This window comes from Urocitellus parryii, chromosome 9, assembly GCF_045843805.1.
Source record: "Urocitellus parryii isolate mUroPar1 chromosome 9, mUroPar1.hap1, whole genome shotgun sequence".
In the NCBI taxonomy this organism is placed as follows: domain Eukaryota; kingdom Metazoa; phylum Chordata; class Mammalia; order Rodentia; family Sciuridae; genus Urocitellus; species Urocitellus parryii.
Genome location: NC_135539.1, coordinates 13,293,487 through 13,306,812, shown reverse-complemented (window position 1 = coordinate 13,306,812; position 13,326 = coordinate 13,293,487). Strand labels below are relative to the sequence as shown.

At 52.1% G+C, this 13,326-nt stretch overlaps 1 protein-coding gene across 1 annotated transcript in view; it reads right to left on the bottom strand.

Annotated features, from left to right (window-relative positions):
* Vps35l (VPS35 endosomal protein sorting factor like) overlaps positions 1-12,912 on the bottom strand; it is a 99,246-nt gene extending 86,334 nt beyond the window's left edge. Inside the window, exons 1-6 of the mRNA XM_026402461.2 lie at positions 12,831-12,912; positions 8,282-8,381; positions 6,228-6,395; positions 4,447-4,569; positions 3,101-3,125; positions 922-998 (exon numbers count right to left, since the gene is read on the bottom strand). Of these exons, the coding sequence (XP_026258246.2) occupies positions 922-998; positions 3,101-3,125; positions 4,447-4,569; positions 6,228-6,395; positions 8,282-8,381; positions 12,831-12,847 (510 nt within the window). The 5' untranslated portion in view covers positions 12,848-12,912. The remainder of the gene's footprint in view (positions 1-921; positions 999-3,100; positions 3,126-4,446; positions 4,570-6,227; positions 6,396-8,281; positions 8,382-12,830) is intronic.
* Positions 12,913-13,326: the final 414 nt, after the last annotated feature.

Below are 13,326 nucleotides of genomic sequence, written 5' to 3'. Positions count from 1 at the left end.
ACAAAGGCAGAGGCGAGGCAAGTGCCCAGGGCCGCCCTGTGGCCAGCACTCCAGCCGCGGCCTCTGGGCTCAGGACCAGCAACCAAGCCAGCCAACATCTTTGGGGCTCACTGCGCTGGGCGCTGTCCTGAGCCCTTCAGAGACTCTGACCCGCAGAAGCCCTGCAACAGCAGCATAGGTGGGCGCTCCTCAGCCTTCCCACACCCTAGGGAGGTGGACCCAGGCACAGGGCAGCTAGGAGAGCTGTGCGAGCACCCAGAAGGAGCCAGCAGGGAGCAGGGATGCAAGACCAGGCAGGCTGGCTCAGGCTCTTGGTCTCTGTCACCATGCTGTGCTGCAGGGGACAAGCTCACCTGGGTCTGGGGGCCAGGAAGTGATGCTCACCTGTGAGCCAGGACAGGGAGGACTGTGGTCACATGGCAGAGCATGCCCTGGTCAGTGCAGAATGTCTGCCCTCAGCTGTTGGGGGGCTTTTCCAGAAGCTAGAAATCTGCATGTACCCATTAGCTTTACCTGTTTTTTTTTTTTTTTTTTTTTAAGAGCTGGCAAACGAGCCACATGCAGACCTACTACAAGATTCCTGAAAGCCACGTCCAGCCATCAGGGCGGCCATGTGTAAACTGCAAGCTGTGATCGCTGTACCGCACAAGGCCACTTCCTAGGAGGGGGCTCCAGGTGGTTTCTACTGTCAGGAGTCGTCCCCAGATGACCAGGATGGCTCAGGTATCACAAAAAGAAAAGACGCCTCCAGAAATCAGCCCCAGCCAGGCTCCCACACGCTCAGCCAACTGCACGGCTGGCACCTTTCCCTGGATGGAGCCCAGAGTGCAGCTTGAGCCATAATCCAAGGGCAGCCACCGAGAAGGACCTCGCTAGGCAGGACGAAGAGTCCCCACCCCGTGCTCAACAGGGGATGCTCACCTCCTCGAAGTCATCCAGCTCCTCCAAGCGGGTCCGGACCTTCTCCGACATCGCAGACCCGGCGGCCCCAGCTCTGCCTAAACAGAGGGCATCACGTCACACAGGTGGCGTTTCTCCTGCACCACAGCCACAAGAGAAGGCAGCCTCCCGCCACACCTCATCGTGAGTAAAGATGCCAGGAGGGGCTGGGGGGATAGCTCAGTTGGTACAGTGCTTGCCTTGCAGGCACAAGGCCCTGGGTTCAATCCCCAGCACCACAAAATAAAGAAAAAAAAAAAAAGATGCCAGGAGGGGCTGGGGCTCAGCGGCAGAGCTCGCCTCGCACGGATGAGGCACTGGGTTTGACCCTCGCACCACATAAAAATAGGTAAAATAAAGGTGTTGTGTCCATCTACAACTAAAAAATTATTTTTAAAAACACCGGGAAGTGATTTCATCACAGAAAACAGATCTTGAAAGCAACTCCTGTGGGGAGTCCGAGTTCCATCAGAAACACTAGCAAGTAAAGTCGCCCTGTCTCATGGCCTGTTCCTGCCGTCTGGAGCAGAGGGCCTGCTGGGCCTGCTAGGCCTGCACCACGGAGAACCACTGCCACACACTGCCCGCAGGGAACAGCCTCAGGTCTGCCCAGAGGTGGCCCTGGGGCCTCAAAGCCCTCTCTGCAGGCAAACAGGACATGCTGTCTCCCTCCAGGTCTGCCAGCATTTCCCACGTCAGCGAAGAGCTGTGGACAGAGGAAGGAAAGGACACCAGGCCAGCCACAGGCAGGGGGATGGTCCAGCTGGTGGCTGCCCTCCAGGGCCCACCGCTTCAGAACCCCTTCCCCACCTTCAGGGGCTCCGCATCCTGTTCTGAGGTCCAGACGGCTCACACTAGCCCACAAGCCACTATGGCTCAGCACCTATCTTCAGGTTTAACAAGCAGGCCAAAGCATCCTCAGCAGGTGGGAGAGCTCCTGCCGCCCCACACTCTGCCCTTTGCACTTGACGGAGGCAGGTGTGATTTACTTTTTAGCCTGGAATAAAAGTTGCACCCATAAGGAAGGTGCTATAGGGGACAGATGATGGTGGGAACATGAGCTTAAGAGACCAATTCTATAAAATGGGCCAACTGTGCTGACCCTCCCCCTCCAAGCTTTCTTTGCCCAAAGCCATCTGCCTGCAGCTCCGCCTGGCCCAAGTGGACAGGATGTCACATTCTTCCGCCAAGAGGGGTGGGGGGCAAAGGTCAGGTAGTGTAGGTAATGAATGATGGGGGTTGAGAGAGGACGAGGATCAGTTACCAAACAGAAGCCAAGGGTCGTGCTCCTGAGCACTCTGGGTTTCTAACAACCTCTGGGTCCCTGCCCTTGGTCATGTATTTGGGGAAGAAAGACAATAATTAAGGAGAGCGGTTCTGGGGTTTGTAAGAGAGCAAAACACACCTCTCCTGCAGACTCCCAACTTTGGGGCGCCTTCTCTCACAGAAGTCTGTCCTTTTCTTAAATAAAACTTGCTTTCAATTCTTGCCTCAGCCTTTCTGGCGCGTTTAATCTTCAACACTAGGAATAAGGACCCGTTCCAGACTGCTATCAGCCCCCTCTCTATTTCTCCCGTGATGTCCCAGCCTGCAGAGTTGGGGGTGGGGGGTTGCCCCTGGCAAGTCAACGAGCTGCATGTGACCCCGGCTGTGCCCCTCTGCGCCTGGTGATGTAGGACAACTTCAGAAAAGGAATGACCGTGTCCCATCCTATAGGTGCAGTCAGCAGCGGGGCCAGGGTCTGCCTGGACACACAGGTTTCTCAGGGTTCCTGCCACACAGACCCTCAGGACACCCTGGTCCAAAGATTGTGACCGAGTCTCAGCAGAAAAAACCGCTGTGTTCAGGCACTAGAGGTTGCCAAGACTGAGTGCATTACCCTGCACCAGCACAGCTGCGGTTTCACCAGGGACAAAGCCTTAGGGCAAAGGAACTATGTCCACAGCAGTCCCCTGCGTCTCTCAAAAAACAGGATGCTCATCTGTTACTCCCAGGAACCATCTTGTCTCTTTGTTCTGCTCTGAGTATTTCAGCTCTGTATCTATAATCTTAGAGCTTTCAATGGAATTAAGCATCAGGACCGTTTAATACAAACTTTTCACTTGTAAAATTATATTAAAGGTGGTGGCAGAATTTTCCCATGAAAACAAACTTTTCTTACCTTTTTCAGATCCCATAAAAAGATTCTGCAGAGACAAAAAATTCATTAATAGTTTTAAAATCTAGGGCAATATAGCCACTTACCTGTCCAGATGGAAGTATGTATTCAAAGAAGGAAAACAAGGTCATTGGAACCACTGGAGATTCAAGTTCCTACTCAATTCAGGGCTCTCAATAATTAAGGAGAGGGGCTCTGGGGTCTATAAAAGAGCAAGACACACCCCCTTCCATGTGTCAGCATGAGCCAACATCAAAATTTTTGATATGACAGTAGCCACAACAGAACTATTTATAACTTTTCTACGTCAGGGTTTCCCACCCCCCACACTGCCATCACCTGGGGCTGGATGATTCTTTAGTGGCGGCTGTCCTCTGCACTGTGGGACATCCTATAGCAGCTCTGGCCCTTACCCATCAGATGCCAGGACCACCCCTGTACCTCTGACCACCAAAATGTCTAATTTCCAATGACCGCAGTGGGATAAAAATCACTCCAGGTTGAGAATCACTGCTCTGCATTAACTGTGCATCCAGAAAAAAAAATTTTTTTTTAAATAGTCCAGCGATTCTGTCATTCTGCTTGAGATACCACGGGAAGGAGGGGGGCCCTGTGGCACGGCCTTCCACTGCCCACTGGGCTCGCCTCCCTCCCTGGTCAACTGTCAGGCGCAGGCCACCTTCCCAGCACCCCTTTGCGTTCCTGCACTGTCCATGGTCAACTTCAAGACAACATGGACGGAGGGCTGTGAGGGACTCGCGCAGCCTCCAACGGGAGGTACGCCTCTTCCCTTCACCTTGACCATGAGGCACACGACGTACAGCAGAGCAGCAAGATGGAGCCTGACGACCTGGAGCTGCCACACCAGCCCCAATGACCCAGCCCTGGTCTTTCACAGTGAGAGGAGCATGCGTCACTCTTGGTGACAGTGTTTGGGAGGACCCTGGTTACACCTACTGGACAGAACCTTAACTGCCACAGGCACTCACCTGCTGGCCTGGTGGCTCTTGCCCTGCCGAGAGCAGCCTGCCAAGTGCGGGTGAGCTCCAGGTCCACACGCCCCCAGCCAGCCCAAGAAACAGCGCTGGGCTCTGGGCTCTGGGCTCTGGGAGAAAACCCAGCCGTGGGCTGCAGGCCCTGCAGGGACGGGTGCTCTCCGCGCTTCATGCCTCAGCTCCCCAAAGGCTCTGCAGTTCCATTCTTTTTGGAAACTGTCACATCCCTGGTTTGACTTTTTTTTAAAGTCACATAGCACATTTTTCCCAGACTAACACTGATATAAGGGAAACTTTGAGAGCCCAGAATTGGGGCAACAAAGAAAAAAATCACAACAACATCTCGGTACTCACAATGGACAGCTTTTCCGTGGTCGTGTACCGAGCGAGGATCTCTCCCCGCTTGTTGGCCCATGGCTCAAAATCCGATCCTACGACCAAGTTCTCATCTCTGTCACGTTTCTTTCTGGAGCTGTCCTAAGGAGAGCAACACAACTTCTTCAGCAGCAGTGTCGTTCTGACCTTTAAAAGTTAAGTTTAAGTAGAAGGTTGTAGTTCCCCACTGCACAGTAAGTCAGATCCGTCTAAAGGCTGACCGTGCTCTTCACCCTCCATGGGGTCAGAACCCAGGGCCTCGAGCAAGGGCTCTACCACCAGGCAGCCCTCGTTTAATTGAGACCGGGCCTTGCTAAATTACTTAGGGCCTCACCAAGTTGTCCAGGTTGGCCTTACACTTGTGATCCTCCTGCCTCAGCCTCCAAAATTGCTGGATTAGAGGGTACGCCACTATTTACTACCAAAGGTTTACTATAATGAAAATATTTCATCACAAATGGCCAAAATATATATTTTAAAAGGCTGAAATGCATTAGGAATCAAGGAAACCTATTGAAAAGATGGCCAAGTTAATACAATAACTAACATCCAGGCTACAAGAAGCAAACTGCTAGGAAGGACACTCTGTTGGCAGCCACCAGAAACTCACACACGCACTGCTTTCACCCAGTGATGAGCTTCTGGGACACTCTCCTGCAGAGTGCACAGGACACAATTATGTTTAAGAAACCCAGAGCATATTGTTTATGCCAATAAAACCCAAAACAGCCCAGGAATGAGGAGTCAAGCATGTCATACGTGTCCTCAGAGTTCAACCCATCAGAGGAAACTTCCCAAGCCATGCTGTTGAGTTTAAAAAAAAAAATTTAAACCATTTCCAGCAGGCTTTTTGTTTAAAAAAAAAAAAACACAAAAAGAGATAAATATATGAAATGGAGGAAGGAACATGGCTGAAAGCATGGATTCTGCAGCCAATCAGCCAGGCTTAAATCCCCGCCTAGAGTGACTTAGCATCGCTCCCCCGCCACGTCTGACTTGGTAAGTGAGGGTTGAGACACCTCTCACAAGGTGGGGGAACTGAACACAAAATGCTCTCAGAAAGATGCCTGCCAAGGCTGGGGCTGTGGCTCAGTGGGAGAGCGCTTGCCTAGCATGCGCGAGGCACTGGGTTCATTCCCCAGCACCTCATAAAAAACAAACAAAATAAAGGTATTGTGTCCATCGACTAAAAATATTTTAAAAAAAGGAAAAAGAAAGATGCCTGCCATGCCTTATGCTGACACTATTATTATTCATACACGAATAGGCATGGAAACCCTCAGAGACCACCCTCATGGTCTGAGAAGTCAGAAAGCTATGGAAAAATATGTAGTACACTGCTGCAGCCCCAGGGTGGAGAACAGAGCAAGGGGGGTCCACAGGGCTCCATCTGTAGCCTTGGACTCTTACCTCGAAAACTAGCAAGTTACTTATGTAATTATGCAAAAAGAATTATCAACATGAAATTAAGGCTGACAGTGTAGATCAATGGCAGAGGACTGGCCTAGCACACAGGAGGCCCTGGGTTTGAACCCCAGCACCACAAAACAAAGATACAACAATAAGTCAGAAAGACTTCCCCCATCTCTACTGGCCTCTCTCGGCCAAGGTCGTCCACTTTAAGCAGAACCCTGCAGCCACCTGGAGGAGGACCTGACTGTGCCCCACATGTTGATTTCTGCAACTTACAAACAAGGCACAGAGCCACCCACCCCTGCAGACCAGACCCAGAGCCAGCGACTGTCACCACAGCATGTTACCGTTGCTGCTGCCATGGCTGCAGGGTCAGCAGTGGCTGCAAACAAGGAGAGGGGGTCGGTCCCATCGAGGACACTGCTCAGCGGGTCCACCACGGAGCTGGAGGAGGACGACGACGTGGAAGAGGTGCTTCCTTTCCGGTTCACCTTCTTTGTCTTTGATTCTGTGACCTGTGGGGAACATGCATGGTGCTGCCATAGGGGTCCCCCTGCCCTTGCCCAGGGGACATGCTGGGGCTCCTCTCATTCTGGATGCTGGCCTGACTGTTCCTGGCTTCAAGGGCTTATGGGTACCAGGTTGCAGGAGAAGGGTTTCATCTAGGTGACAAAATAAAACACAGTCCAGCACCAAGAGCAAGCCAAGCTCGCTGGCCAATCAGAAGCCACTCACTGCCTTCTATCTGTAGATTAATCAGAAAAGGCCCACCAGCCTCCACAGGAAACCACCACTAAACCCTGCCCACCGGTACCTCACTAACCAATCAGAAGCCACAGCTGCCTTCCACCTGGAGACCACCAATCAGAAACAGCCCACCAGCCTCTGCAGAAAACCTCCACTCCAAACAAATGTCTCCCCGCTCTGGCTTCGCAAGACCCCTGTTTCCCCAGTATGCACCCTTGCTTAAGTCTCAAACTAGTTCAAATTTTTACTCATCAGCTTTATCTTTTAATGGAAGGGAGCAACTGGGCCGGGGCCACTATGATGTAGAAGGTGACAATACCAGGCCAGGTCTCCGCCTCTGGTTCCTGATGCAGAGCCCCTATCCCCTGGGGATTCCTAGCTGACAGGAGTGTCTCTCTAATGAAGAGACTCTGGGTGGCTCCTGGACAGGGGCTGGTCACCTGGGAAGGCAGAAGCTGGGAACTTGCAGCCCTACCCTCCCCGAGGGGTAGGGGTGGGGCGCAGTAGATAACCTTGCCTGCTGTCAAAGCTACCTAAAAACTCCTCAAAGAAGGGGTTTGCACGTAGGCACCTCGAGGGACTGGCGGATGGCTGAGCTCTGCCGCCTCCCCCAACCTCACCCTGCACACCCCTTCCTCTGGCTGATCATCAGCATCCTCTAATGTCCTTTAGGATAAACCAGGACACCTCAGTGAAGAGCTTCCCCGAGTGCTGGGGACCATCCTAGCAAGTAATGGAACCCAAGGAGGGCATAAGGGAACCCCAATTCGTAGGTTGGGGCTGGTGTCGGCAGTGGGGGCAACCTCAAGAGGCTGAGCCCTTCCTGTGGAGAAGGCTCAGACTTGATCCTCTCCAGGGATAAGCGTGGCCTGTACAGCCTTGTTACTCAGTGTTGAAACCACTGCCCAGAGCTTAGGGTAGACCTAGACCTCAGCTCCGCCTCCCCAGACCCACTGCACCCGAACCTGCACTTTTAACAAGACCATCAGGCCATCTGCCCAGCAGCCAGGGTCCAGGGTGCACGAAGATGGGGAAGAGATGCTCAATACAGAACTGTCCTGGACAGGTACAGACTTTTTCATTGTCACCACTCCCTAAAGGACATGGCATTAATAGGTGTCTACACAGCATGTTCCCCGCAGTAGGTATTCTAAATACTTCCAGAGGGGAAGGAGGAAGGCACAGTTGCATGCAAATATTACCTGTGGTCTGTTACCTAAGGGCTGTGTGCATGGGGCATTTTGATATGCACGGGTCCTGGAGCCAAGCCTCCAAGGATGTGAGGATACCTGTACTAGCTGATAATAGTGCTCATTACCCACTTACCATCTTCTTAACTAAGCTACCCAGAACAGCACACACCACTGGCAATTAGAGTGATTCTAATGTTCCAAGTAGGTGTTAAGAAGCCAGGTGGGACACATCCAGGCCAGGAACAGTCATCCCCTCCCCAGGATGAGCTCCCCAACGTGAGGAGGGGGTGCAAACAAGGGAGGAAGGTCAATCACAAGAAAAAAGTTGACTCAAATAAGCAAAAGTAGTTGCCACTAGCAAACCAGAAAATATTCCTGTAATTCCATGAAAATGACCAGCAGTAAGCCTGTGATTCCCTGGATCCAGACACCCTTCGGATAGCCTCCTGGGCAAGACTCACGGTTATGGGTTTCAGCGGGTGGTAGTCCCCAAACTCCAAGGGCACAGCCTCCAGCCGGCACGATGCAAATTCAGCCTTGTAGTTCCTGCTCCTGGAACACCTGGCAAGGCAAGCAGACAGGAGGCTGAGCCAGCCTGGGACACGGGCAGCCCCCAGGACCACCCACTGGTAGAGCTAGAGCAGAACAAACTGCCAGAGACCAACACGAAACACCAGATTTAAACAAATTTGGTGTTTTTTTTCTTTTAATCCATTTGAAGGTAGAAGAGCTACCAAGGCCTCCTGGACTTGGGAGGCCAGACCCAGAATGAAGGGTTACTCCTGATGGAGCCAGCTTCCCAGGCCAGCTTCTCCACATTTTGAATTCTAGGCACGGGCCACCAAAGTGCCTGAAGGAAGCCTCGTGGGGCCAGAGAGAGCCAGGCTGGGGCTCACGTTTTCAGACAGCCAGGGCGTGGGGGAGCGCCAGGAGAGGCGTCCAGAGAAGAAAGAGGAATCTGGCCCATGCCACCCTGCAAGCACTCAGAGGGCAAGAAGTTGGACAGAGGGAAAGGAAGCCAGGACAGAGCTGTCATCAGCTCAGGGCAGCTGGAAAACAAAGGGGGAGGGAGAGCCAACTCAGTATGGAGGGAGGATGGAAAGTGAAGAACCCGGGACACAGGGGACACGGAGAAAAGGCCCCGCTGCAGAGCAGGCTCCCAGGGTGGAAGAGATGGGCAGCCGCAGGATTCCAAGGGGTGACAGCCGAGAATCCCCCCCAAGAGCACCTCCCCCAACATCCAACTGCTGGGCCTGTCCCCAGCAAGACCCCAGGAAGCACCTTGGCCAGAGCCCCTCCTGAAACTCCTCCACACAATTCCCCAGTAGCTACCCAGGGCCGCTCTCCCAGTTCACGGAGCTGAGCCCCTTGTCCCCCCTACTGCAACGGCCCCCTAAATACAGCCCACCTTATGGCTTTTAACAAGCATCACAAAACACTGTCTTTAACAAAGGACATGGGCACTTCCAACTTGTAAATATCCCCTCCCAGAAAAAAAAAAATGTTTTTCTGGGCACAAGAAACAACTCTGCCCCTTCCCCAACCTCCCCTCAGGGAAAAGGGAGACTCAAAGGGCCTCCCACCCCTCCCCAGAGTCGTGACTCCATTAACACTCGAAGGAGACACAGCACTCAAACCTTCGCCCACCGCTACAAATGCCACGGCACAGCCTGGGAGGGGGGTCTTATTTCCATTCCTTTCAAAATAAATTTGGCTTCAAGAGCAAAGGAGGAGGAAGACTTGTGATGGACACTCGACTTTTATTAAGAGAAAATACCAACCACGATGATACATGGCCTCCTCATCCCCGTGCATCAGTTACAAAACTCATCTTCCAAACGCTGAATGAAAACCCTATGGAAGAGCCTAACCAGCTCCCGTCCAACTGAGGAGAGATCAGTCCCTTCTTGATTTACGACAAATAAAAAAAAAAAACCCCAAGGATAAACACATTTCAGTAATAATCATTACCATGAAGATGGAATTTAAAACATCAAATTATACTTTTCCTCTTTTCAAATCACTCTCAACTTTATTAGCTGTCAAGGAAAATAGAATTTTGAAAAAGTAATGAGCAGAAAATGTAATACAACTGGAAATTAGGTTGTAAATGTGTTTCCTGTTCCTATCAGAATCGACAGACAACTGGAAAGGGTCAACACGCCACGACTCCACCTGCGACCCATAAGAGTTCTCATTGATCATACGCAGGGTTCGGGGTCAAGCCTTTTACCTCCACTCCCTTTAATCAGCTCTATCTGGCGGACGGTGATCACTGACATTTTTCAGAAGATGGGGCTGTTCAGTGTTGGAAATTTGTCAAAGCTGACAGCAGCAAGTAACAGAGTCAATAGTTCTACAGATTATAAGTCATCTCAAAACCTTAGAAATAAAGCATCTGTCAGCCAGGCATTGTGGCCCACTCCTGTAATCCAAGGGACTCAGGAGGATGAGACAGGAGGATCACACGTTGGAGGCCAGTCTCAGCAATAGTGAGATCCTGCCTTAAAAAAAAAAAAAAAAAAAAGTGTAGCCAATTGTCTATTTAACAGAATTAAACTTTGAAATGATATTTTTTAAAAGTTGGGACGTGAGTGGAAAAAACTACTTCCAGAAATAATGTTTTTTTTAAACAAAAGTCTTCCTTGTCTGAAAACCCCTGGGCAACTACAATTTGAATTTCAACCACTTCCATTATTTCCTCAAATTTGCTGCAGTCCTCTGCCTTTCCTGTGGTTTGAGACTGGAAGTGGTGTTTTCTTTCATCTGAGAGTCCCTGGCAAAGCTGACAGCGACCTCTAGTGGACATTTTCTCAAAACCGCTTCACTCTTCCTTTTCCTCCAGGCCCAGCTGATGGCCCTGGTTTTGGGAAAACACAGACACACACACAGACACACACACACACACCATGAACCAAAGATCCAGTGCCTGAAGCGCTACTGGGCTCCTTGGCAGCTGCCACAGAAAAAAGACCAACACTTCACTCCTGGGTTACTCAAAGTGTGGCTCTCTAGCAAGGGCAACCCATCACTTGTGGAGTGTTGCAATACCCTAGGACCACAACATCAGGACCTGCATGGTAGCAAAATCAGGTGGCTCCAATGCACATTAAGGTAACAACTCCCTACATGAAAATTGTTTATATTTGATGATATACACAGAAGATTGAGCATGACTTACCAAATTAATCTCCTTTTAGTAGAAATACCAAAATTCACTAAAGGGTTCTTGCCAGCTATTTCAATTCAAGTATTTAGAGACTAATCACATAATCTGACCACATGGCCTTTCCTCACACAACCTCGAAAACTCTGAAAATGTTGTAGAAATCCTGGCTCCATGGGGTGGTACTTTCCAATGTGTTATCACCAGATGATTAAGTAGGAAATGAGACCAGGGATGTATGGGATATCTCATCTCTTGGGCAGGGCCAAAAATTAAGATGTGGGTGAAAAAGCATTCTAGGGGAGACCCAGGACAGTGTATGGGACTTGGGGAGCCCTATATGCCACAAACAGCCCAGGAGTTAGAGTCAATGAGTCTCAAGGTTAGACGTGAGCCCCAACTGGCAATGATGATCATGATCTCCAGCCTCCAAACCTCAGCTCACCTGTGGGTTGCATGCTCAATCCCCGAGCCTCCATCTCCTCATCTGAGGAATGGAGTTAAGAATTAAATGAGATGCTACGTGTGAAGCACTTCGCCCAGTTTTCCTGGCACAAAATAGGGCTTGATAAACATCAGCTGAAAGCACCTCTACACAAAGATCTAGCACAGCTGTTCCTAACAGTACCTGAGTAGCATGTGACCAAAGGGGGGGGGTGTTCCTTGTTCACTCATCAATGCTACTGAGCCCTTAAAGCTGCTGTTCTGGGCACCCAGGAAACGAGAGGACAGAGTCCCTTTAAATGGCCAAAAGTTAGTAAGGAAACTGACCTTGGAACAGGCACCAACACTGAGAAGCCAGATTAGGAACCAGGGAGAACCTAGGTGCTTAAGGGTCATGGAATCCTCACATTTTAAAACAAACACCAAAATTTAGTACAACTGCACTGGGAAGCAGGGGAAGTCAGTCCTCCTGGAGCTAATACCAAAATCCAGAGAAGTTCAATGAAATCAGGAGTTTCTCGAACTTGGGGCGCTGTCTTGCTGATTTCCCCCAAGTGTGCCCGGTCTCTTGGCCCGGCCAGCCTCCCTAGGTCAAAAGGGACCCCAGGCGAGGGGGACCAGGGCATCCAGCACCGATTAGTGTGCCTTGGAGGCCACAGGTGATGAACAAGGAGCAGTCAACTGCTTCACAAGCATAAACCCAGGGTGCATCGGGTGACTTCTAAGGTCTTGGGCTGCACCTTCTTTCACTTGCTGGCTCTGGCTCGTTCATCATCCCATGTAAGCTACTTCCCACCATTTGCAGAGAGATCAGATTATGACCCTTCTGAGCAACTGCAAGAGAGGTCTGCTGTCGCCAAATAATCCCCTTGTCCCCATCACAACCTGTGCGAGTTCCTCACGCACACCAGTCACCTGCTGGGGCCTGACGGTCCCGTCACCCCACTGTAACCCCACACGCCTGTCGCGTGATGAGCTCCAATGCATCCCGCAAGACCCAGTTTAAAGCGACTCCTCCATGAAGCCAACGCCAGAAGGCGTGAGTCGCTGCCGCCTCGGGGTCTCGCCCCAACGCCTGCCGGACAGCTCGGGCGTGGGCAGCACCGCACCGCCGTCCCCTCAGACCAAGGGGCAGCACGGACGGGCGGCGCGGGGTTCTCCCAGGTGAACGCGCAGCTCTGGCCGCAGCCAGGCCGCCGAGTCTCCCCGACCCCACCGGCCGGGAACCTATGCCCGCCTCTCCCGGGAAAGTCGGGGTGTGGAAACCCGCGGCCCCCCTGGGGAATGCGGGCGGCGGAGAACCAGCAGCCGGGACGACTCGGGGAGGGCTGTCCATACTCGCAGAGACAGACACAAGGAGACAGCCCCTCTCTGAAGCCCACACGCCACCTCTTCCTTACCACGGAAAGACGGCCATCTTCCTAGTCACATGACCGCTCTTCTGGGGCCGCCAGCCCTTTTTCTAGCATTCGGACGCCGCCACGCCCCTCTCGGGCCGCCATGATTGTGAGGGGCAGCTGTTTGCTCCGCCTCCCCAGGCTGCGCCTTTTGATGACGCCAGGATGAGGCGGGGCCGACGCAGCCGAGCGGAGCCCAAAGTTCGGGCTCTCCGCTGCCGCCATGATTGTGAAGGGCACAGGCCACCAAGTAGAGCCCACGATGCTAAGACCAGATCGCGGCTCCTGCTGGCGCCACGATTATGAGGGGTAGAGATGGCTACGTGGAATCCAGGCTGCTTCTCTGTCAACGCCGTTGAAAGGGATAGCTGTCGCTCCAGAGGCCAGGGTGCGCGTTCCTCCAGCGCCATGATTACTCAGGGCATGAGCCGCAGACGCGGTGATCGAGAGGGGCAGGCCCCCGGATTTGGAGTGGCAGCTGGCTGCTCTACTGGGTCAT